General features: G+C 44.0%; 1 protein-coding gene across 1 annotated transcript in view; it reads right to left on the bottom strand.

The window, feature by feature from the left end:
* Positions 1-27,620, bottom strand: part of myom1a (myomesin 1a (skelemin)) — a 133,374-nt gene that overhangs the window by 73,566 nt on the left and 32,188 nt on the right. Inside the window, 7 exon segments of the mRNA XM_065006113.1 lie at positions 5,303-5,427; positions 5,538-5,594; positions 12,734-12,933; positions 13,307-13,448; positions 16,927-17,088; positions 20,859-20,909; positions 23,602-23,699. Coding sequence (XP_064862185.1) covers positions 5,303-5,427; positions 5,538-5,594; positions 12,734-12,933; positions 13,307-13,448; positions 16,927-17,088; positions 20,859-20,909; positions 23,602-23,699 — 835 coding nt within the window.

Consider the following 27,620-nt stretch of genomic DNA (forward strand, 5'->3'; position numbering starts at 1 on the left):
GTCCAATCATGACATCAGGGATCTTCAGGTCAGAGATCTAGAAATAGGCCCAAGTTGGAATTCCAATTTGGGTGACCGATTCTTCCCAGTTGGAGCTCGTTTTCTTTTCAAAATTCCAAGTCGAGGGACCGATTCTTCCCAGTCGGAGCTCGTTTTTTCATAATTCCAAGTTGCATAATTCCAAGTGCTTTCTTTAATTAAAAAATCATCATGAACACATACCACGCTGCATTTTGGTCCGCTCCTTACGACGATCGTGACAGTCACGTTCTGACCCTAGTTCTTGTGTTATTTGTTTGTTTTAGTTGGTCAGGACGTGAGTTGGGTGGGCATTCTATGTTCTGTGTTTCTAGGTTTGTTTTCTGTGTTCGGCCTAGTATGCTTCTCAATCAGAGGCAGGTGTCGTTAGTTGTCTCTGATTGAGAATCATACTTAGGTAGCCTGGGTTTCAATGTTGTTTTGTGGGTGATTATTTCCATGTCTGTGTTTATTCGCCACACGGTACTGTCTCGGTTTGTTCACATTTATTGTTTTTGTATTCATAGTGTTCAGTTTATGTTTTTTAAATAAACAACCATGGACACTTACCACTCTGCGCATTGGTCCTCCGATCCCTCTCGCTTCTCCTCCTCAGACGAAGAGGAGGAGGAAAACCCTTACATTCTCCCCTGACACATAGACATCTGGCTCTGTAGCATCTGTTGCCCTCTTTGTGAGGAACATGCAGACAGTTGTTTTCACATTGAGATGCAAACACGCCCACATTATAGCTAAGAGTGGGCAACAACACGCCCACATTATAGCTAAGAGTGGGCAACAACACGCCCACATTATAGCTAAGAGTGGGCAACAACACGCCCACATTATAGCTAAGAGTGGGCAACAACACGCCCACATTATAGCTAAGAGTGGGCAACAACACGCCCACATTATAGCTAAGAGTGGGCAACAACACGCCCACATTATAGCTAAGAGTGGGCAACAACACGCCCACATTATAGCTAAGAGTGGGCAACAACACGCCCACATTATAGTTAAGAGTGGGCAACAACACGCCCACATTATAGCTAAGAGTGGGCAACAACACGCCCACATTATAGCTAAGAGTGGGCAACAACACGCCCACATTATAGTTAAGAGTGGGCAACAACACGCCCACATTATAGCTAAGAGTGGGCAACAACACGCCCACATTATAGCTAAGAGTGGGCAACAACACGCCCACATTATAGCTAAGAGTGGGCAACAACACGCCCACATTATAGTTAAGAGTGGGCAACAACACGCCCACATTATAGCTAAGAGTGGGCAACAACACGCCCACATTATAGCTAAGAGTGGGCAACAACACGCCCACATTATAGCTAAGAGTGGGCAACAACACGCCCACATTATAGCGAAGAGTGGGCAACAACACGCCCACATTATAGCTAAGAGTGGGCAACAACACGCCCACATTATAGCTAAGAGTGGGCAACAACACGCCCACATTATAGCTAAGAGTGGGCAACAACACGCCCACATTATAGCTAAGAGTGGGCAACAACACGCCCACATTATAGTTAAGAGTGGGCAACAACACGCCCACATTATAGTTAAGAGTGGGCAACAACACGCCCACATTATAGCTAAGAGTGGGCAACAACACGCCCACATTATAGCTAAGAGTGGGCAACAACACGCCCACATTATAGCTAAGAGTGGGCAACAGTTAGTTTTGACTATTACGCTGATGACCAACTTTTTAAAGGTTCTAGATTTGTTAAACAACAGGTTCATAGTTTTACTAAATGAATGCAACAGGTTGAAAGGATTAGATTACCGGAAAGGGTTTACGGGTTTGTTTATTGTTTATTTTAGGTGTCGATTTCACTTAATGAAACACTGCATTATGTGATGTGTTTTGAGTAGGATTCTTCCTTCCGGGACTGATGGAAGTCCACTACATTATGTGATGTGTTTTGAGTAGGATTCTTCCTTCCGGGACTGATGGAAGTCCACTACATTATGTGATGTGTTTTCAGTAGGATTCTTCCTTCCGGGACTGATGGAAGTCCACTACATTATGTGATGTTTTTTGAGTAGGATTCTTCCTTCCGGGACTGATGGAAGTCCACTACATTATGTGATGTGTTTTCAGTAGGATTCTTCCTTCCGGGACTGATGGAAGTCCACTACATTATGTATGTTAAGGGAGACCTAGGAGATCACGTCTCAAACAACTTTTTATTAAAGGCCTGGGATGAAATATCACTGATTCCTTACGCTGAGAAATTGACTACATTTGCAACAGAAAAAAAGTGTTACATTTCGAGGGGTAACAGGAACTATCTAAGGTGAAACAGCTACTACATATGTCGTTGGACATTGGTCTAGTAATGATACCAGGATCATTTTACATAGTTATGGAAAAGGGAGACCAGTCATATAATATAATATGGGAGTGAATTGTTAGACTCGGTGGTGAGATACATGTTGCTGTGTCTAAGGGTATAACATGATAAATTAACCTCACATAAACGTTGGGGTAGATTACAACAAACAATTAATGATTTGAGGGAATATATAGAATTATACGATAATTACACTGTATGTTAATATAAATGTACATTCTGCCCATGTTGATGTGTGTTTAAAACATTGTTTTTACTTTGAGTGATATGACCAATTTGAATCTCTGAGCATTGTCATTCTACATTTTGGTTGGATAATTAATTGGGTTGTGATTATGATTTGGAAACTGAATGATTTCTAAAACTGAAGGATTGATTTGAGTTTACTATGTTAATAACTATATGAGTGAAGGAATAAATGTATTATGGATTGATTATCAAAGATGTTATTAAGATGGGCAGGAACACAAGCAATGAGTTATTGCTTTTATGCTTCTTGGTTTATGAAGAATGTATGCATTTTCTGCGTGTGAATGAATGTTCGCAAATCTTGTAATTTTCTTTTAAGTTGAGAGGATTCTCAAAATGGGGGAATGTGAGAGCAACATTTCAAGATTATTATAATACTTTTATTGGATCAAATGGTTGTTTTATGCCACAGAATAGAGGATTCTTATAACTATTGTGTCAGTGTGAACTGAAAGTGGGCCTCTAACACTGACAGGAGATTTCCGATGTCTTTTGGGTGATAAAACCTAAAGAGACTGCATTCCAGAGCATGAGTTAATGTTTCTGTTCTTTCTGGTACCAGGGAGAGATGACCCCAGGGCCAGACCTTGGTCTCTACACAAATATGCTTTTACAGCAGATACTCTCTGCTGTGAATTATAAGTATATTTCACACAAAGCTTAACCTTGTGACCTATTCCATACATCTGTTGTTCGTCATGTAGACTGAAAGGGGTGTATCGTGGCTGTAAAATACCTTTGTACTTTTGTCTCGGGGCTCTCAACGAATCATCTGAGGGTGATTCACCGATCAGCTATCATTATCATAGAGCACTCAATCGATTCGATCTATGTGTGCATTGTATTGACCTGCTCCCTTATTAATAAGTGAATAAAGATTTAGTATGTATAACTCTGACTTGTGTAATAAGTTTGTCTCTCCTCATTTGACAGTAAAGAAATTCACCACCACAAGATGATAACAACAGAGAGTAGCAGCGGTGTAAAGAGGGGGGCAATGTGAATAGTCTGGGTAGCCATTTGATTATCTGTTCAGTAGTCTTATGGCTTGGAGGTTGAAGCTGTTTAGAAGCCTCATGGTGCTCCGGTACCGCTCTGTAGCAGAGAGAACAGTCTATGACTAGGTTGGCTGGAGTCTTTGGCAATTTTTAGGGCTTCCTCTGACACTGCCTGGTATAGAGGTCCTGGATGGCAGGAAGCTTGGCCCCAGTGATGTACTGGGCCATTCGCACTACCCCCTGTAGTGCTTTGCGGTCGGAGCCCAAGCAGTTGCCATACCAGGCAGTGATGCAACCAGTCAGGATACTCTCGATGATGCAGCTGTAGAACCTTTTGAGGATCTGGGGGCCCATGCCAAACCTTTTCAGTCTCCTGAGGGGGAAAAGGTTTTGTTGTGCCCTCTTCACGACTGTCTTGGTGTGCTTGGACCATGTTAGTTTGTTGGTGATGTGGACACCAAGGAACTTGAAGCTCTCAACCTGCTTCACTACAGCCCTGTAGATGAGAATGGGGATGTGCTCAGCCTCTTTTTCCTGTGGTCCACAATCATCTCCTTTGTCTTGATCACGTTGAGGAAGAGGTTGTCCTGGCACCCGGTTGTTGTCCTGGCACCCGGCCAGGTCTCTGACCTCCTCCCTATAGGCTGTCTCATCGTTGTCGGTGATCAGGCGTACCACTATTGTGTCATCGGCAAACTTAATGATGGTGTTGGAGTCGTACCTGGCCGTGCAGTCATGAGTGAACAGGGAGTACAGGAGGGGACTGAGCATGCACCCCTGAGGGGCCCCTGTGTTGAGGATCAGCGTGGCGGGTGTGTTGTTACCTACCCTTACCACCTACCTACCTTTACCAGTCCAGGATCCAGTGTCCCGTACAATGATCATATATGCTGCTACTCTTTTTATCATACACTGAGTGTACAAAACATTAGGAACACCTCCCTAATATTGAGTTGCACCCTCTTTTGCCCTCAGAATAGCTCCAACTTGTCCCGAAGCATCCCACATTCATTTCAAGTTGGCTGGATGTCTTTTGGGTGGTAGACCATTCTTGATACATACGGGAAACTGTTGAGCGCGAAAAACTCAACAGCGTTGCAGTTCTTAACACGCACAAACCCGTGCGCCTGGCAGCTACTGCCATTCCCTGTTCTAAGGCACTTCAATCTTTTGTCTTGCCCATTCTCCCTCTGAATGGCACACATACACACACCTGTCTCTTCACCATCTATACTCATTGATATATATTTAACAGGTGACATAGGGGATCATATCTTTCACCTGGATTGACCTGGTCAGTCTGTCATGGAAAGAGCAGGTGTTCCTAATGTTTTGTACACCCAGTGTATATCCTAATGCCTAATTACCTTACCCCTTTACATATCTAACCCTACCACTCCAGTATCCCTGCACGTTGTAAAATGGTATTGGAACTTACCCTGTATATATCTTATACTTGACTTTTTAAATGTATGTTTTATAGTACTACTGATATTGATTACTGCATTGTTGGGTTTGAAGCTCACAAGAAAGGCATTTCACTGTACTTGTGCACATGACAATAAAAAGTTGAAACAATCAACCCATCAACCAACCAATCAATCAATAAACCAATAAATGGATCAATCATTAAACCCATCAATCAATCAATCATCCTCTCACCTTCTCTACGAGGTACACAACCCCTTCATGACCTCTTTGAGCGGGCGGAGACCAGGCCAGAACCACGTAGTTCTTCGTTGCCTCGGTAACCACCAGGTCGGTGGGCTCACCTGGTACCACGCCCACTGAGGTGTCAACAAGGGTCAAGGGTCAGGATTATTGTAATTAACATAGTGGAGAGATCTAAAGATAATGTATTCAAAGTACAGATAAAGTGTAGAACTACATGTCTAACCTGTAGCGTCTTCCTCAGTGAACTTGATCATTCCGGTGAAGGGAGCAGAGGGACCAGCTAAGATACACAGAGACAGCAGGTGAAGGGAGCAGAGGGACCAGCTAAGATACACAGAGACAGCAGGTGAAGGGAGCAGAGGGACCAGCTAAGATACACAGAGACAGCAGGTGAAGGGAGCAGAGGGACCAGCTAAGATACACAGAGACAGCAGGTGAAGGGAGCAGAGGGACCAGCTAAGATACACAGAGACAGCAGGTGAAGGGAGCAGAGGGACCAGCTAAGATACACAGAGACAGCAGGTGAAGGGAGCAGAGGGACCAGCTAAGATACACAGAGACAGCAGGTGAAGGGAGCAGAGGGACCAGCTAAGATACACAGAGACAGCAGGTTACAACAGACGGTACCAACAGCAGGTTACAACAGACGGTTACAACAGCAGGTTACAACAGCAGGTTAAAACAGAAGGTTAAAACAGAAGGTTACAACAGAAGGTTACAACAGCAGGTTACAACAGAAGGTTACAACAGCAGGTTACAACAGCACATTACAACAGAAGGTTACAACAGAAGGTTAGAACAGCACATTACAACAGAAGGTTACAACAGAAGGTTACAACAGCACATTACAACAGAAGGTTACAACAGCAGGTTACAACAGAAGGTTACAACAGAAGGTTACAATAGAAGGTTACAACAGCAGGTTACAACAGCACATTACAACAGAAGGTAACAACAGAAGGTTACAACAGAAGGTTACAACAGCACATTACAACAGAAGGTTACACCAGCACATTACAACAGAAGGTTACAACAGCACATTACAACAGAAGGTAACAACAGAAGGTTACAACAGAAGGTTACAACAGCACATTACAACAGAAGGTTACAACAGCACATTACAACAGCACATTACAACAGAAGGTTACAACAGCACATTACAACAGAAGGTAACAACAGAAGGTTACAACAGAAGGTTACAACAGCACATTACAACAGAAGGTTACAACAGCACATTACAACAGAAGGTTACAACAGAAGGTTACAACATCACATTACAACAGAAGGTTACAACAGAAGGTTACAACAGCACATTACAACAGCACATTACAACAGAAGGTTACAACAGCACGTTACAACAGAAGGTTACAACAGCACGTTACAACAGAAGGTAACAACAGCACATTACAACAGCACGTTACAACAGAAGGTAACAACAGAAGGTTACAACAGCACATTACAACAGAAGGTTACAACAGAAGGTAACAACAGAAGATTACAACAGAAGGTTACAACAGCACGTTACAACAGAAGATTACAACAGAAGGTAACAACAGAAGGTTACAACAGCACATTACAACAGAAGGTTACAACAGAAGGTAACAACAGAAGGATACAACAGAAGGTTACAACAGAAGGTTACAACAGCACATTACAACAGCACGTTACAACAGAAGGTTACAACAGAAGGTTACAACAGCACATTACAACAGAAGGTAACAACAGAAGGTTACAACAGCACATTACAACAGAAGGTTACAATAGAAGGTTACAACAGCACATTACAACAGAAGGTAACAACAGAAGGTTACAACAGAATGTTACAACAGCACATTACAACAGAAGGTAACAACAGAAGGTTACAACAGAAGGTAACAACAGAAGGTTACAACAGAAGGTTACAACAGAAGGTTACAACAGCACATTACAACAGCACATTACAACAGAAGATTACAACAGCACGTTACAACAGAAGGTTACAACAGCACGTTACAACAGAAGGTAACAACAGCACATTACAACAGCACGTTACAACAGAAGGTAACAACAGAAGGTTACAACAGCACATTACAACAGAAGGTTACAACAGAAGGTAACAACAGAAGATTACAACAGAAGGTTACAACAGCACGTTACAACAGAAGATTACAACAGAAGGTAACAACAGAAGGTTACAACAGCACATTACAACAGAAGGTTACAACAGAAGGTAACAACAGAAGGATACAACAGAAGGTTACAACAGAAGGTTACAACAGCACATTACAACAGCACGTTACAACAGAAGGTAACAACAGAAGGTTACAACAGCACATTACAACAGAAGGTAACAACAGAAGGTTACAACAGCACATTACAACAGAAGGTTACAATAGAAGGTTACAACAGCACATTACAACAGAAGGTAACAACAGAAGGTTACAACAGAATGTTACAACAGCACATTACAACAGAAGGTAACAACAGAAGGTTACAACAGAAGGTAACAACAGAAGGTTACAACAGAAGGTAACAACAGAAGGTTACAACAGAAGGTAACAACAGAAGGTTACAACAGCACATTACAACAGCACGTTACAACAGAAGGTAACAACAGAAGGTTACAACAGCACATTACAACAGAAGGTTACAACAGAAGGTTACAACAGCACATTACAACAGCACGTTACAACAGAAGGTTACAACAGCACATTACAACAGCACGTTACAACAGAAGGTAACAACAGCACGTTACAACAGAAGGTAACAACAGAAGGTTACAACAGAATGTTACAACAGCACATTACAACAGAAGGTTACAACAGCACATTACAACAGCACGTTACAACAGAAGGTAACAACAGCACGTTACAACAGAAGGTAACAACAGCACGTTACAACAGAAGGTAACAACAGAAGGTTACAACAGAAGGTAACAACAGCACGTTACAACAGAAGGTAACAACAGAAGGTTACAACAGAAGGTAACAACAGCACGTTACAACAGAAGGTAACAACAGAAGGTTACAACAGAAGGTAACAACAGAAGGTTACAACAGCACGTTACAACAGCACGTTACAACAGAAGGTTACAACAGCACGTTACAACAGAAGGTTACAACAGAAGGTTACAACAGCACATTACAACAGCACGTTACAACAGAAGGTAACAACAGCACGTTACAACAGAAGGTAACAACAGAAGGTTACAACAGAAGGTAACAACAGCACATTACTACAGAAGGTAACAACAGAAGGTTACAACAGAAGGTAACAACAGAAGGTTACAACAGCACGTTACAACAGCACGTTACAACAGAAGGTTACAACAGAAGGTTACAACAGAAGGTTACAACAGAAGGTTACAACAGAAGGTTACAACAGAAGGTAACAACAGCACGTTACAACAGAAGGTTACAACAGCACGTTACAACAGAAGGTTACAACAGAAGGTTACAACAGCACATTACAACAGAAGGTTACAACAGAAGGTTACAACAGCACATTACAACAGAAGGTTACAACAGAAGGTAACAACAGCACGTTACAACAGAAGGTTACAACAGCACGTTACAACAGAAGGTTACAACAGCACGTTACAACAGAAGGTTACAACAGCACATTACAACAGAAGGTTACAACAGCACATTACAACAGAAGGTTACAACAGAAGGTTACAACAGCACATTACAACAGAAGGTTACAACAGAAGGTTACAACAGAAGGTTACAACAGAAGGTTACAACAGCACATTACAACAGCACATTACAACAGCACATTACAACAGAAGGTTACAACAGCATGTTACAATTATTATTTGTTTCCCATTATTTTTATTTCTACTTTGCACATTCTTCCACTGCAAATCTACGATTCCAGTGTTTTACTTGCTATTTTGTATTTACTTTGCCACCATGGCCTTTTTTTTGCCTTTACCTCCCTTATCTCACCTCCTTTGCTCACATCGTATATAGACTTGTTTATACTGTATTATTGACTGTATGTTTGTTTTACTCCATGTGTAACTGTGTCGTTGTTTGTGTCGAACTGCTTTGCTTTATCTTGGCCAGGTCGCAATTGTAAATGAGAACTTGTTCTCAACTTGCCTACCTGGTTAAATAAAGGTGAAATAAATAAATAAAAAACAACAGCACATTACAACAGAAGGTTACAACAGCACATAACAACAGAAGGTAACAACAGCACATTACAACAGAAGGTAACAACAGAAGGTTACAACAGCACATAACAACAGAAGGTAACAACAGAAGGTAAAAACATCACATTACAACAGAAGGTAACAACATCACGTAACAACAGAAGGTAACAACATCACATTACAACAAAAGGTAACAACATCACATTTACAACAGAAGGTAACAACAGAAGGTAAAAACATCACATTACAACAGAAGGTACCAACAGAAGGTAACAACATCACGTTACAACAGAAGGTAACAACAGAAGGTAACAACATCACATTTACAACAGAAGGTAACAACAGAAGGTAACAACAGACGGTAACAACATCACATTACAACAGAAGGTTACAACAGAAGGTAACAACAGACGGTAACAACATCACATAACAACAGAAGGTAACAACAGAAGGTAAAAACATCACATTACAACAGAAGGTAAAAACATCACATTACAACAGAAGGTAACATCACGTTACAACAGAAGGTAACCACATCACATTACAACAGAAGGTAACAACAGAAGGTAAAAAAATCACATTACAACAGAAGGTAACAACATCACGTTACAACAGAAGGTAACAGCATCACATTACAACAGAAGGTAACAACAGAAGGTAATAACAGAAGGTAACAACATCACATTTACACCAGAAGGTAACAACAGAATGTAACAACATCACATTTACACCAGAAGGTAACAACAGAAGGTAACAACATCACATTACAACAGAAGGTACCAACATCACATTACAACAGAAGGTTACAACAGAAGGTAACAACAGAAGGTACCAACATCACAGTACAACAGAAGGTAACAACATCACATTTACAACAGAAGGTAACAACAGAAGGTAACAACAGAAGGTAACAACATCACATTACAACAGAAGGTAACAACAACACGTTACAACAGAAGGTAACAACAGAAAGTAACAACAGAAGGTAACAACAGAAGGTACCAACAGAAGGTAACAACATCACGTTACAACAGAAGGTAACAACAGAAGGTAACAACAGAAGGTAACAACATCACATTTACACCAGAAGGTAACAACAGAAGGTAACAACATCACATTTACACCAGAAGGTAACAACAGAAGGTAACAACATCACATTACAACAGAAGGTACCAACATCACATTACAACAGAAGGTTACAACAGAAGGTAACAACAGAAGGTTACAACAGCACATTACAACAGAAGGTTACAACAGAAGGTAACAACAGAAGGTACCAACATCACAGTACAACAGAAGGTAACAACATCACATTTACAACAGAAGGTAACAACAGAAGGTAACAACAGAAGGTAACAACATCATATTACAACAGAAGGTAACAACAGAAGGTAACAACATCATATTACAAGAGAAGGTAACAACAGAAGGTAACAACAGAAAGTAACAACATCACATTACAACAGAAGGTAACAACAACACGTTACAACAGAAGGTAACAACAGAAAGTAACAACAGAAGGTAACAACATCACATTACAACAGAAGGTAACAACAACACGTTACAACAGAAGGTAACAGCAGAAGATCAGAACAGAAGGTTACAACAGAAGGTAACAACATCATATTACAACAGAAGGTAACAACAGAAGGTAACAACATCATATTACAACAGAAGGTAACAACAGAAGGTAACAACATCACATTACAACAGAAGGTAACAACAGAAGGTAAGAACAGAAGGTTACAACAGAAGGTTACAACAGAAGGTAACAACATCATATTACAACAGAAGGTAACAACAGAAGGTAACAACAGAAGGTAACAACATCATATTACAACAGAAGGTAACAACAGAAGGTTACAACATCACATTACAACAGAAGGTAACAACAGAAGATAACAACAGAAGGTAACAACAGAAGGTAACAATATCGCATTACAACAGAAGGTAACAACATCACGTTACAACATCACGTTACAACAGAAGGTAACAACAGAAGGTAACAACAGAAGGTAAGAACAGAAGGTATCAACAGAAGGTTACAACAGAAGGTTGTGGCTAACACACCTGGGGCTAACACACCTGGGGCTAGCACACCTAGACAAACACATCTGGGGCTAACACACCTGGGGCTAACACACCTAGACTAACACACCTGGGTCTAACACACCTGGGGCTAACACACCTTGGCTAACACACCTAGACTAATACACCTAGACTAACACACCTAGACTAACACATGGACTAACACACCTGGGGCTAACAAGCCTAGACTAATACACCTAGACTAACACACCTAGACTAACACATGGACTAACACACCTGAACTAACACACCTGGACTAACAAACATGGACTAACACACCTGGACTAATACACCTGGACTAACACACCTGGGGCTAACAAACCTAGACTAATACACCTAGACTAACACACCTAGACTAACACATGGACTAACACACATGGACTAACACACCTGGACTAATAAACCTAGACTAATACACCTGGACCAATACACCTGGACTAATACACCTGGACTAACACACCTGGACTAACACACCTGGACTAATACACCTGGACTAATACACCTGGACGAATACACCTGCACTAACACACCTGGACTAACACACCTGGACTAATACACCTAGACTAATACAACTGGACTAACACACCTGGACTAACACACCTGGACTAATATACCTAGACTAATACACCTGGACTAACACACCTGGACTAACACATCTGAACTAATACACCTGGATGAATACACCTAGACTAATACACACAGATGGACTAACACACCTGGGATAACACAAACGTAGACTAATACACCTGGACTAACAAACATGGACTAACTAACACACTTGGACTATTACACCTGGGATAACACAAACAAAGACTAATACACCTGGACTAACACACCTGGACTAACACACCTGGACTAATACACCTGGGATAACACAAACGTAAACTAATACACCTGGACTAACACAAACGTAGACTAATACACCTGGACTAACAAACATGGACTAAAGCACCTGGACTATTACACCTGGGATAACACAAATGTAGACTAATACACCTGGACTAACAAACCTAGATTAACAAACCTAGACTAACAAAATCAGACGAACACACCTGGACGATTACACCTGGGATAACACAAACCTAGACTAATTCACCTGGACTAACACACCTGGGCTGGAACAAAGCCTAAACAACCAGTAGCTCTCCAGGAGGAGGTTTGGTCACTCCTTTTCTAACCAATCAGATGCTGACCTCGATGGCGAGCCCTGTCGTGGGGGTCTATGGCAGTAACGGGATCAGAGGCTCTAGAAGGTCGGCTGACCCCAGCCCGGTTGATGGCTCTGACCCGGAAGGTATAGCTCCTCCCCTCAATCAGCCCTGTTACCGGGAAACGGGCGTACTTCACAGGGGTGTCGTTACACTGAGCCCAGTGGTGGTGGCCCACCTCACACCTACACGTGCGCACACACACACACACACACACACACACACACACACACACACACACACACACACAGAGAGAGAGAGAGAGAAGTACCATGGAGCTAGTCTGTCCAGGTAGATCCGTCTAGAGATGTGGAGAACCACAGAGTACCATGGACCTAGTCTGTCCATGTATAGAAGGTCTAGAGATGTGGAGAACCACAGAGTACCATGGACCTAGTCTGTCCATGTATAGAAGGTCTAGAGATGTGGAGAACCACAGAGTACCATGGACCTAGTCTGTCCATGTACAGAAGGTCTAGAGATGTGGAGAACCACAGAAGAAGAGAGAACTAACCTTCACAGAGAGCTAGGAAACCACAGAAGAACAGAAGTTCCTACCTATCAATGAAGTATCCCAAGATGGAGCTGCTTCCCTCCACCGCCGGCTGTTTCCATGTCACCACAACGTAGTCCTTGTTGGCGTCATGGCAACGTACGTCCAGGGGCGCAACTGGAACACCTTCCAACTCCACCTCTTCATCTGTGACACACACAGAGGTAAACACTTGCACACACACACTTGTGAGAACACGCACTAACATTTAACCCAACCCTTCTGAATCAGAGAGGTGCGGTGGGTTGCCATAATCGATATCCACGTCTCCGGCGCCCGGGGAACAGTGGGTTAACTGCCTTGCTCAGGGGAACAGTGGGATAACTGCCTTGCTCAGGGGAACACTGGGTTAACTGCCTTGCTCAGGGTAACAGTGGGTTAACTGCCTTGCTCAGGGGAACAGTGGGTTAACTGCCTTGCTCAGGGGCAGAACGAAAGATTTTTACCTTGTCAGCTTGGGGATTCGATCCAGCAACCTTTCGGTTACTGGCTCAAAGCTCTAACCACTAGGCTAATGCCGCCCCACTACACTACCACTCAGACCACTCAGCATTAGGTCTGTCTGTCTGTCACACATCTATCAAACCCTTTAAATCTGTCCTGTAGTCATTCACTGGGGATATAATAAGGTCTGCTTTACCACCCCATCCCAAAATTTTGAAAATTACACAAATATTCATTTTCACAAAGTCTGCTTCATCAGTGTCTTTAGATATTTTTGTCAGATGTTACTATGGAATACTGAAGTATAATTACAAGCATTTCATACGTGTCAAAGGCTTTTATTAACAATTACATGAAGTTGATGCAAAGAGTCAATTTTTGCAGTGTTGACCCTTCTTTTTCAATACCTCTGCAATCCACCCTGGCATGATGTCAATGAACTTCTGGGCCACATCCTGACTGATGGCATGCTGTCAATTAATTTCTGGGCCACATCCTGACTGATGGCATGATGTCAATTAACTTCTGGGCCACATCCTGACTGATGGCATGATGTCAATTAACTTCTGGGCCACATCCTGACTGATGGCATGATGTCAATTAACTTCTGGGCCACATCCTGACTGATGGCATGATGTCAATTAACTTCTGTGCCACATCCTGACTGATGGCATGATGTCAATTAACTTCTGGGCCTCATCCTGACTGATGGCATGAAGTCAATTAACCTCTGGGCCACATCCTGACTGATGGCATGCTGTCAATTAACTTCTGGGCCACATCCTGACTGATGGCATGCTGTCAATTAATTTCTGTGCCACATCCTGACTGATGGCAGCCCATTCTTGCATAATCAATGCTTGGAGTTTGTCAGAAGTTGTGGGGTTTTGTTTGTCCACCACCTCTTGAGGATTGACCACAAGTTCTCAATGGGATGAAGGTCTGGGGAGTTTCCTGGCCATGGACCCAAAACATTGATGTTTTGTTCCCCGAGCCACTTAGTTAGCACTTTTGCCTTATGGCAAGGTACTCCATCATGCTGAAAAGGCATTGTTTGTCACCAAACTGTTCCTGGATGGTTGGGAGAAGTTGCTCTCGGAGGATGTGTTGGTAACATTCTTTATTCATGGCTGTGTTCTAAGGCAAAATTGTGAGTGAGCCCACTGGCTGAGAAGCAACCCCATACATGAATGGTCTCAGGATGCTTTACTGTTGGCATGACACAGGACTGATGGTAGCGCTCACCTTGTCTTCTCCGGACAAGCTTTTTTCCGGATGCCCCAAACAATTGGAAAGGGGATTCATCAGAGAAAATTACTTTACCCCAGGCCTCAGCAGTCCAATCCCTGTACCTTTTGCAGAATATCAGTCTGTCCCTGATGTTTTTCCTGGAGAGAAGTGACTTCTTTGCTGCCCTTCTTGTCACCAGGCCATCCTCCAAAACTCTTCGCCTCACTGTGCATGCAGATGCACTCACACCTGCCTGATGCCATTCCTGAGCAAGCTCTGCACTGGTGGTGCCCCAATCCCGCAGCTGAATCAACTTTAGGAGACGGTCCTGGCGCTTCCTGGACTTTCTTAGGCACCCTGAAACCTTCTTCACAACAATTGAACCGCTCTCCTTGAAGTTCTTGATGATCCGATAAATGGTTGATTTAGCTGCAATCTTACTGGCAGCAATATCCTTGCCTGTGAAGCCCTTTTTGTGCAAAGCAATGATGTCGGCACGTGTTCCCTTGCAGGTAACCATGGTTGACAGAGGAAGAACAATGATTCCAAGCACCACCCTCCTTTTGAAGCTTCCAGTCTGTTATTCAAACTCAATCAGCATGACAGAGTGATCTCCAGTCTTGTCCTCGTCAACACTCACACCTGTGCTAATGAGAGAATCACTGACATGATGTCAGCTGGTCCTTTTGTGGCAGGGCTGAAATGCAGTGGAAATGTTTTGGGGGGATTCATTTCATTTGCATGGCAAAGGGGGACTTTGCAATTCATTGCAATTCATCTGATCAATCTTCATAACATTCTGGAGTATATGCAAATTGCCATCATACAAACTGAGGCAGCAGACTTTGTGAAAATGTATATTTGTGTCAATCTCAAAACTTTTGGCCACAACTGTACTCTCCTTTCCTCTCTCTGCAGTGTGTTTCTGTGTGTTGGGTGGGGAGGGATATAGAAGCAACTATTCAGGAGATAAAACTGAGACAGAGAGGTACAGACAGTGCTGGGACAGTCACTGGTTAACACTGACCCACTGGTTAACACTGACCCACTGGTTAACACTGACCCACTAGTTAACACTGATCCACTAGTTAACACTGATCCACTAGTTAACACTGATCCACTGGTTAACACTGATCCACTGGTTAACACTGATCCACTGGTTAACACTGATCCACTGGTTAACACTGACCCACTGGTTAACACTGATCCACTAGTTAACACTGATCCACTGGTTAACACTGATCCACTGGTTAACACTGATCCACTGGTTAACACTGATCCACTGGTTAACACTGACCCACTGGTTAACACTGACCCACTGGTTAACACTGATCCACTGGTTAACACTGACCCACTAGTTAACACTGACCCACTGGTTAACACTGACCCACTGGTTAACACTGACCCACTGGTTAACACTGCCATTTGAACTGACCCACTGGTTAACATTGACCCACTGGTCAACACTGACCCACTGGTTAACACTGATCCACTAGTTAACACTGACCCACTGGTCAACACTGACCCACTGGTTAACACTGACCCACTGGTTAACACTGACCCACTGGTTAACACTGATCCACTGGTTAACACTGACCCACTGGTTAACACTGACCCACTGGTTAACACTGCCATTTGAACTGACCCACTGGTCAACACTGACCCACTAGTTAACACTGACCCACTAGTTAACACTGACCCACTGGTTAACACTGACCCACTGGTTAACATTGCCATTTGAACTGCCTTACACATGAAAAAAAGCTTTCGTTGTACTTCTTCTGATCTCAGTCTTGGGACCAATGCTCAGCTGGCCTTCAGCATCATGTCTTCTCACACCGCCATTCCCTTATAATACAAACCTTGTCCTGCCTTATTGCTTACTTATGGTATTATATCCTATCATATCGTATCGTATTGTATCGTACTGTTAAACCATTTCCGGTCGTACCTCTGACGAAGACGTAAGCGGAGTAGGACTGGAAGCCAGACTTGGTGTTAACTCTCAGGGTGTAGAGTCCTTCATCCTCCTTGTTAAGATGGACCAGTGTCAGGGTGGCTTTCTCTCCACTCCAGTGGGTGTGGACCCACTTGGACTCTGCCAGGGCCTTGCCTGGGGAGACACCACAGTATCAGACAGATGGACTCAGTAGTTCACAAAGGTAAAGCACAGGATAGTGTGAAATGAGGCCCAAGAACAGCTCAGTACAGCAACTTTGTGTGTGTGTGTGTGTGTGTGTGTGTGTGTGTGTGTGTGTGTGTGTGTGTGTGTGTGTGTGTGCATGCGCGTCCGGACCTCTGTCATTTTTTCAAATTTGTGACTCGTTTCAGGAATCTAGGCTTATGTCGCACGTCAGTACAGGAGAGGCAATTGAATATAGACACTTATTTTTTATCAAAATGCGTTTTTGAGAATAAATGCCTTCTGGAAAATGTGAACTTTCATGTGCCTTAATAACAAACTTGCATTCTACCCTTAAATTACGAGCCTAGTTGGTTTAGCAACGGAAAAATACACGAACCTTCCCGCTAGCCATGATTGGCTGAGAAATGGATGGGCTGGACATGCCGGGAGATGAGCTTGGATTGGTCTGATGGGCTAGACATGCCGGGAGATGAGTTTGGATTGGTCTGCCATGTAGCATGCTTCTGTCTATAACGTGATCTGGTCAGTATGTGTTTATTTGTATTTATTTAACCTTGATATAATTAGGCAAGTCAGTTAAGAACAAATTCTTATTTACAATGACGGCCTACCAAAAGGCCTCCTGCGGGGACGGGGGCTGGCCTTAAAAATACAAATATATCTTTTGTAGACAATAAAGAAAATAAATTATGGGTCAACATCTAAATATGTCTACCAGCGATGATCAAAGCGCATAAAGCTTATATTCTTGATCTGACTGAGTTCCCATTGAGCCCGCCTATTTGCAAACAAGTAGAGTCATGAACAGTGGTTTGTTGGTTATGTTCTCCTGCGTCCTTATTCGCCTCCTGATTTGCCTTTTAGCAGCAGATTCACCACTCTGTCAAATGGTTAACTCCACCTTCTCGCAGCACTGGCTGAGGGCCTGAGAGGTGAAACGAAAAAGCCCAGCTCGCGGTCGGCTCAAGTAAGCAATAGAGATGCTACTGACAGTGTGCTTTGCGAGATGTCGGACAAAATACCATTTTAAAACTGTCCTGCAACTTCTGCCGTGTCTACAGATATCCCCAAACGAAAACAGACTCTTGGAGAATGAGCGAACAACTGGTAAATAGTTGCTTATAGATAGCTGCCGGCAGAGACTTCTATTGCAGTAACGTTGAAGGGCTATTATTACTTAGCCTGCTAGAAGGATGATGTAAGAAGCTAGCGTTAAAGTCTACTTAATCAGCAAAAATGATGCTACTAAAGTTCTCATAATAATGTTGCTGTACAGAAGGTAGGCTACTGGGACAGATGTGGTGAGGCTGAGGCAGGCTACTGGGACAGATGTGGTGAGGCTGAGGCAGGCTACTGGGACAGATGTGGTGAGGCTGAGGCAGGCTACTGGGACAGATGTGGTGAGGCTGAGGCAGGCTACTGGGACAGATGTGGTGAGGCTGAGGCAGGCTACTGGGACAGATGTGGTGAGGCTGAGGCAGGCTACTGGGACAGATGTGGTGAGGCTGAGGCAGGCTACTGGGACAGATGTGGTGAGGCTGAGGCAGGCTACTGGGACAGATGTGGTGAGGCTGAGGCAGGCTACTGCGACAGATGTGGTGAGGCTGAGGCAGGCTACTGGGACAGATGTGGTGAGGCTGAGGCAGGCTACTGCGACAGATGTGGTGAGGCTGAGGCAGGCTGCAATGCATGCAGGAGGAAGCAGAGGAGAGAGAGAGAGAGGAAGCAAGCAGAGAGGTGTGTACAGTGGTTCTCAAACGTGGGGAGAGAATCTGTACTAATCTCATCAAACAAGTTACAAACTTTAAAAAATATATGATATGTTACATTAAAATACAACGACTGTTTGTTTCAATATGAACATCTCCACAGGACCTATCTTCCCTATAGGCCTACATTAAAATACAACCACTGTATCAATATGAACACATCCATAGGACCTATCTTCCCTATAGGCCTACATTAAAATACAACCACTGTATCAATATGAACATCTCCACAGGACCTATCTTCCCTGTAGGCCTACATTAAAATACAACCACTGTATCAATATGAACATCTCCACAGGACCTATCTTCCCTATAGGCCTACATTAAAATACAACCACTGTATCAATATGAACATCTCCACAGGACCTATCTTCCCTACAGTTCTACATTCAAATACAATCAACATGCAAATAATACAGTTCTAAACATTTTATGTTTTTGTTTCTGAGGCTGCGTGTCAGTCTGAATAATTTGTCATATTTCCCCCCTTTCAGGGATATAACATTACAACTGTATAGCTAATAGGCTATGTGTTTGTAGATGGACTGAGGTGAGGTGATGAACCTACAGCAGCCAACGTGATAATGGCTGTCTGTTCAGGAAAGCACTGAGGTGATGAACCTACAGCAGCCAACGTGATAATGGCTGTCTGTTCAGGAAAGCACTGAGGTGATGAACCTACAGCAGCCAACGTGATAATGGCTGTCTGTTCAGGAAAGCACTGAGATGATGAACCTACAGCAGCCAACGTGATAATGGCTGTCTGTTCAGGAAAGCACTGAGGTGATGAACCTACAGCAGCCAACGTGATAATGGCTGTCTGTTCAGGAAAGCACTGAGGTGATGAACCTACAGCAGCCAACGTGATAATGGCTGTCTGTTCAGGAAAGCACTGAGGTGATGAACCTACAGCAGCCAACGTGATAATGGCTGTCTGTTCAGGAAAGCACTGAGGTGATGAACCTACAGCAGCCAACGTGATAATGGCTGTCTGTTCAGGAAAGCACTGAGGTGATGAACCTACAGCAGCCAACGTCTGTTGATAATGGCTGTCTGTTCAGGAAAGCACTGAGATGATGAACCTACAGCAGCCAACGTGATAATGGCTGTCTGTTCAGGAAAGCACTGAGGTGATGAACCTACAGCAGCCAACGTGATAATGGCTGTCTGTTCAGGAAAGCACTGAGGTGATGAACCTACAGCAGCCAACGTGATAATGGCTGTCTGTTCAGGAAAGCTTGTGAACCTTTTCTTAATGGCTGTCTGTTCAACCTACAGCAGCATTTAAGCTGTTTTCAGGAAAGCACTGAGGTGATGAACCTACAGCAGCCAACGTGATAATGGCTGAGGTGATGAACCTGTGTCTGTGTTGGAACCCACTGAGGTGATGAACCTACCAGCAGCCAACATAATGGCTGTCTGTTTAAGCAGTGAGGTGATGAACCTAGCAGCCACCATCTCTGTACCAGAGGACATCAGGCTGGTCAGGGAAAGCACTGAGGTGAGTGTTAATGGCTGTCTGTTGAAAGCACTGAGGTGATGAACCTACAGCAGCCAACGTGACCATCTGTTCAATGAACCTACAGACGTGATAATGGCTGTCTGTTGACATCAGGCTGGTAGTGTCTGTTCAGGAAACAGTGTGTGTTGAACCCACCATCTCAGCCAGAGTGACATCAGGCTGGTAGTGTTCAGGAAAGCAGTGTGATGATGAACCCATCTCTGTACCAGAGGACATCAGGCTGGTAGTGTTTAACAGTGTGTGATGAACCCACCATCTCTGCCAGACGGACATCAGGCTGGTCTGTCAGGAAAGCACTGTGTGTGTTGCTACCCACCATCTCTGTGTCTGTTCAGAGGACATCAGGCTGATGTAGTGTTAACAGTGCAGTGTTGCTACCCACCATCTCTGTACCAGAAAGACATCAGGCTGGTAGTGCCAACGTGATAGTGGTGTCTGCTACCCACCATCTCTGTACCAGAGGACATCAGGCTGGTAGTGTTTAACAGTGTGTGTTGCTACCCACCATCTCTGTACCAGAGGACATCAGGCTGGTTACAGTGTGTGTTAATCTCTGTACCAGAGGTGTGTAGTGTTCGGTGTGTGTTGCTACCCACCATCTCTGTAGTGTTTAACCAGTGTTGCTACCCACCACATAAGGCTGGTAGTGTTTAACAGTGTGTGTTGAACCCACCATCTCTGTACCAGAGGACATCAGGCTGGTAGTGTTAACAGTGTGTGTTGCTACCCACCATCTCTGTACCAGAGGACATCAGGCTGGTAGTCTGTTTAAGCAGTGTGTGTTGCTACCCACCATCTCAGCCAGAGGACATCAGGCTGGTAGTGTTTAACAGTGTGTGTTGCTACCCACCATCTCAGCCAGAGGACATCAGGCTGGTAGTGTTTAGCACTGAGTGTGATGAACCTACCCACCATCTCTGTACCAGAGGACATCAGGCTGTTAGCGTTTACTGTGGGATGACGATGACGGTGCAGCCCAGATAATGGCTAGAGTCTCTCCTCAGGAAAGCCTGAGGTGAACGCCACCTCACAGCAGAGTCGTGATGATGGCTGTCTGTTCAGGAAAGTCACTGAGGTGAGCAGAACCCATCTAAAAGAGAGACAGACAGATGAGGGACAACTGTCTGTTCAGGAAATCAGGCTGGTAGTGACAGTGCAGAGAGACAGACAGATGAGGGACAACCTCTACAGTGCAGAGAGACAGACAGATGAGGGACAACATCTAGGTGAGAACCTAAGCACAACCTCTACAGTGCTGTTCAGGACAGACAGGAGACTGAACCTACAGAGCCAACAGTCATATGGCTGAACTGTTATACCAGGTGACACCTTTACAACGTGATATGGCTGTCTGTTCAGACAGACTGAGGTGATGAACCAGACAGACCACGTGGTTTGGGTTAACATCTAAACATACAGATGAGACAGACAGGGGCCAGACTAGACTCACATGGTTTAGGGTTAACATCTAAACATACAGAGAGACAGACAGGGACCAGACTAGACTCGTGGTTTAGGAAAGCACATCTGAAACATACAGAGCCAACAGACATGGGTCTGTTCAGAAAGACTCAGGTGGTTTAGGTTAACATCTAAACATACAGAGAGACAGACAGGGACCAGACGTAGACTCACATGGCTTTAGGGTTCATCTAAAGCACTGAGGTGATGAGACAGACAGGGCCAAGACTAGACTGGCTGTCTGTTTAGGGGTTAACATCTAAACATACAGCAGCCAACAGGAGGCAGATTTCAGAAAGACTCACGTGGTTTAGCACCAAGCAGTTCCAACGTTTCTCTCCCTCCTGGAACCCTGGTGGATATGTAAATGAATATGCCAAATGATGAATGGCATATTTGTCTGTTCAGGAAAGCAAGTTGATGCACAATATAAACTGATAATTGGCAAAAGGAAAGCACTGAGAATTAAAGATACAGAAGCCAGATGTAATGGCTGTCTGTTCAGAGAACACTGAGGTGATAACCACAGCAGCCAACGGATGGCTGAGCTCTCCCTTTATGTTGAGAGCAGACAACGGTACTGAGCCCGTGTCCATGGAAGTCTGTTCAGGCAGAACACTGAGACATTACAACACCTCCACAACAACCAAACACAGCCCTGTTCTGAAAGCACCATGACAACCAGCACAGGGTTAGGGTTACTATAGCTACTACGATGCAACCTACCTCTTGAGCAGCCAAGAGAGTGTTGTCAGGGTTACTACAGCTACTACTCAACAACCTACAGCACCTCTTGATCTACAGAGAGTGTTGTCAGGGTGAACTACAGCTACTACGGCAACCTACCTCTTGATCTACAGAGGTGTTGTCAGCAGCCAACTACAGCTACTTCGGAAACCTACCTCTTGATCTACAGAGAGTGTTGTCAGGGTTACTACAGCTACTACGGCAACTACCTCTTGATCTACAGAGAGTGTTTTCAGCGTTACTACAGCTACGTGGCAACCTACCTCTTGATCTACAGAGAGTGTTGTCAGTGGTTACTCCAGCTACTACGTCAACCTACCTCTTGATCTACAGAGAGTGTTGTCAGGGTTACTATAGCTGAACGTCAACCACCTCTTGATCTACAGAGAGTGTTGTCAGGTTAATAGCTACTAGGTGGCAACTCCCTTGATCTACATGAGCTGTCTGTCAGGAAAGCACTGAGGTAACCTACAGCTACAACGGCAACTCCTCTGATCTACAGAGAGTGTTGTCAACCTATAGCTACTACGGCAACTCCCTTCTGATCAGAGAGTGTTGTCAGGGTTACAACGTGATAATAGCTACTACGTGCAACTCCCTCTTGATCTACAGAGAGTGTTGTCAGGTTACTATAGCTGCCAACGTCAACCTACATTTCTTGATCTACAGAGTGTTGTCAGGGGTTGTTAGCTAAATAATTTAAAGTTTCTTGATCTACAGAGAGTGTTGTCAGGGTTACTATAGCTGCTGTGTGTGTTCAACCCACCATCTCTGATCCAGAGGACATGCTGGTCAGGTTACTACAGCTACTACCCAACCACCTCTTGATCTACAGAGAGTGTTGTCAGGTTACTATAGTGTGTGTTGCAACCCACCATCTTGATCTACAGAGAGAGTGTTGTCAGTGTTACTATAGCTGTTGCTCAACCACCATCTTGATCTACAGAGAGGCTGTAGTGTTTAATTAGTACAGCTACCTACCATCTTGATTACCAGAGGAGTGCATGTTGTAGTGTTACTCTGCTGTGTATTTGTCAGGATGGGCCTTCTCATCTATCACCACATTGTTCTTATACCATCCTGTACCAGAGGACATCAGAGAAGAAATTGTTTTCAGAAGAACAGAAAAGGAGATCTCTGTACCAGAGACATCAGGCTGAGTGTTAACGAGAGCTGTTTGAAGTATTATACACTGTACCAGAACATCAGGAACTGGTCCTAATATTGAGTTGCACCTCCTTTTGCCGTGAACAGCCTCATTCATACCAGAGGGACATCACAAGTGTTGAAAGTGTTCCACAGGGATGCTGGCCCATGTGGACTCAGGCAAGGTGTTGAAAGTGTTCCACAGGGATCTCTGTCCATGAGGACTCAGGCTGGTAGTGTTGAAAGTGTTCCACAGGGATGCTACCAGTGGACATCAGGTGGTAGTGTTCCACAGGATGCTGGCCCATGTACCCACCATCTCTGTACCAAGGTGTTGTAGTGTTTAACAGGGATGCTGGCACCATGTGGACCAGAGGACATCAGGTGTTGAAAGTGTTCCACAGGGATGCTGTTGCTACCCCCATGTGGACTCTACAGGTGCTGGTAGTGTTCCACAGGGATGCTACCCACCATGGACTCTGTACCAGAGGTGTTGAAAGTGTTCCACAGGGATGCTGGCCCATGAGGACATACAGGTGGTGAAAGTGTTCCACAGGGATGCTGACCCATGTGGACTCTACAAGGTGTTGAAAGTGTTCCACAGGATGCTGGCCCATGTGGACTCAGGCTACAAGGTGTTGAAAGTGTTCCACAGGGATGCTGGCCCATGTGGACTCAGGTGGTAGTGAAAGTGTTCCACAGGGATCTCTGGCCCAGTGGACATCAGGCAGGTGTTGAAAGTGTTCCACACCATGCTGGCCCATGTGGACTCTACAAGGTGTTGAAAGTGTTTCACCAGGGATGCTGGCCCATGTGGACTTAACAAGGTGTTGAAATCGTTCCAGAGGGATGCTGGTAGTGACTCTAACAAGGTGTTGAAACCCACCACAGGGATGCTGGCCCATGGACTCTGGGTGTTGAAATCGTTCCACAGGGATCTGGCCCAGTGGACTCTCAGGTGTTGAAAGTGTTTAACAGGGATGCTACCCACCATCTCTGTACCAGAGGACATCAGGTGTTAGTGTTTCCACAGGGATGCTGGCCCATGTTGACCAGAGGACATCAGGTGTAGTGCATTCCACAGGGATGCTGGCCCATGTTCACTCTACAGAGGTGCTGAAAGTGTTTCCACAGGGATGCTGGCCCATGTGGACTCTACAAGGTGTTGAAAGTGTTCCACAGGGATGCTGGCCCATGTGGACTCTCAAGGTGTTGAAAGTGTTCCACAGGGATGCTGGCCCATGTTCACTCCAGAGGACATCAGGTGTTGTGCGTTCCACAGGGATGCTGGCCCATGTGGACTCTACAAGGTGTTGAAAGTGTTCCACAGGGATGCTTGCCCATGTGGACTCTACAGAGGTGTTGAAAGTGTTTAACAGGGATGCTGGTCCATCTGGACTCTACATCAGTGTTGAAAGTGTTCCACAGGGATGCTGGCCCATGTTCTCTGTACCAGAGGTGTTGAAAGTGTTAACAGGGATGCTGGCCCATCTGGACTCAGAGGACATCAGTGTTGAAAGTGTTCCACAGGGATGCTGGCCCATGTTCACTGTACAAGGTGTTGAAAGTGTTCCACAGGGATGCTGGCCCATGTTCACTCTACAAGGTGTTGGTAGTGTTTCCACAGGGATGCTGGCCCATGTTCACTCTACAAGGTGTTGAAATGGTAGTTCCACAGGGATGCTGGCCCATGTTCACTCCAGAGATGCTGGCCCATGTTACTCCAGGGATGCTGGCCCATGTTCACTCCAGGGATGCTGGCCCATGTTCACTCTACAAGGTGTTGAAATCGTTCCACAGGGATGCTGGCCCATGTTGACTCCAGGGATGCTGGCCCATGTTCACTCCAGGGATGCTGGCCCATGTTCACTCCAGGGATGCTGGCCCATGTTCACTCTACAAGGTGTTGAAATCGTTCCACAGGGATGCTGGCCCATGTTCACTCTACAAGGTGTTGAAATCGTTCCACAGGGATGCTGGCCCATGTTCACTCCAGAGATGCTGGCCCATGTTCACTCCAGGGATGCTGGCCCATGTTCACTCCAGGGATGCTGGCCCATGTTCACTCTACAAGTGTTGAAATCAGTTCCACAGGGATGCTGGCCCATGTTGACTCCAGGGATGCTGGCCCATGTTACAACTCCAGGGAGAGACAGACAGGGATGACTAGACTCCAGGGATGCTGGCCCATGTTCACTCTAAACAGGTGTTGAAACAGTTCCACAGGGATGCTGGCCCATGTTGACTTAGGGATGCTGGCCCATGTTAAACTCCAGGATGCTGACCCATGTTGACTCAGGGATGCTGGCCCATGTTCACTCTACAAGGTGTTGAAATCGTCTCCACAGAGGATGCTGGCCAGATGTTCACTGGTTTAGGTGTTGAAATCGTTCCACAGGGATGCTGGGACCATTCTTGACTACAGATGGGAAACTGTTGACATCTGAAAAACATACAGAGTTGACAGTTCAGGGACACACAAACAGGTGCGCCTGGCAGCTACCACCATACCCCGTTCTAAGGCACTTCAATATGTTGTTAATCATTCACCATACTGAATGGCACACGTACACAATCCATGTCTCAAGGTTTAAAATCCTTCTTTAACCCGTCTCTCACCTTCATCTACACTGATTGAAGTGGATTTAACAGGTTAACATCTAAAATACAGAGATTTAATCAATAAGGGCTTTCACCTGGATTCACCTGGTCAGTTTGTCATCAAGAGCAGGTGTTCCTAATGTTTTGTACAGTCAGTGTATGTAAGTCTTTTCAATAACACATGTTTGATTCATGTATGTGTGTGTGTGTGTAAACTGTGTGTGCAAAATGTGTATATTAATGTATGTATGTATGTAAGTACATGATTTGTATGTATGAACATATGTTATGTATGGTATGGAGTAGTTCCCCCTTTATGTTGTAGAGCAGTATGTATGTATGTATGTATACAAGGCAGTGTCCACAACAACCACAACACAGCCCTGTCTGATATACCATACAACCATCTATGTGTACCTCTTCATTGGAGTATGTATGTATGTATGTATGTAAACATGTTATGTATGTATGTATGTATGTATGTGTGTATGTATGTATGTTATGTATGTATGCCTCTTGATCTACATGTAGTGTGTGTCAGTGTTATGTATGTATGTATGTATGTTATGTATCTATGTATGTATGTATGTATGTGTGTACTGTATGTATGTTATGTATGTAGTGTATGTTATGTTATGTACAGTATGTATGTATGTACCTGTATGTATGTATGAGTGTTGTCATGTGTGTATGTATGTATGTATGTATGTATGTTGATCTACAGTATGATGTATGTCATGTATGTATGTATGTATGTGTGTATGTATGTATGATCTATGTAGTGTATGTTATGTATGTTATGTATGTATGTATGTTATGTATGTATGTATGTAGTGTTGTCAGGGTGTATGTATGTATGTATGGCATGTATCTTGATCTACAGATGTATGTATGTCATGGGTTATGTAGCTATGCAACTTATGTATGTATGTATGTATGTTATGTATGTATGTATGTATGTTATGTATGTATGTTATGTTATGTATGTATGTATGCAACTCCCTATGTTGTATGTATGTTATGTAGTGTATGTAGTGTGTATGTATGTATGTTATGTATTTTCAAAGTCTTTTCAACATACATGTGTGTTTGTATGTATGTATGTGTGTGTGTGTGTGTGTGTGTGTGTGTGTGTATGTATGTATGTATGTATGTATCTTGATGTACAGTTATGTATGTATGTATGTATGTTATGTATGTATGTATGTATGTATGTATGTATGTATGTATGTTATGTATGTATGTGTATGTTG

This window comes from Oncorhynchus nerka, linkage group LG20 (genome assembly GCF_034236695.1).
Source record: "Oncorhynchus nerka isolate Pitt River linkage group LG20, Oner_Uvic_2.0, whole genome shotgun sequence".
NCBI classification, from domain to species: Eukaryota; Metazoa; Chordata; class Actinopteri; order Salmoniformes; family Salmonidae; genus Oncorhynchus; species Oncorhynchus nerka.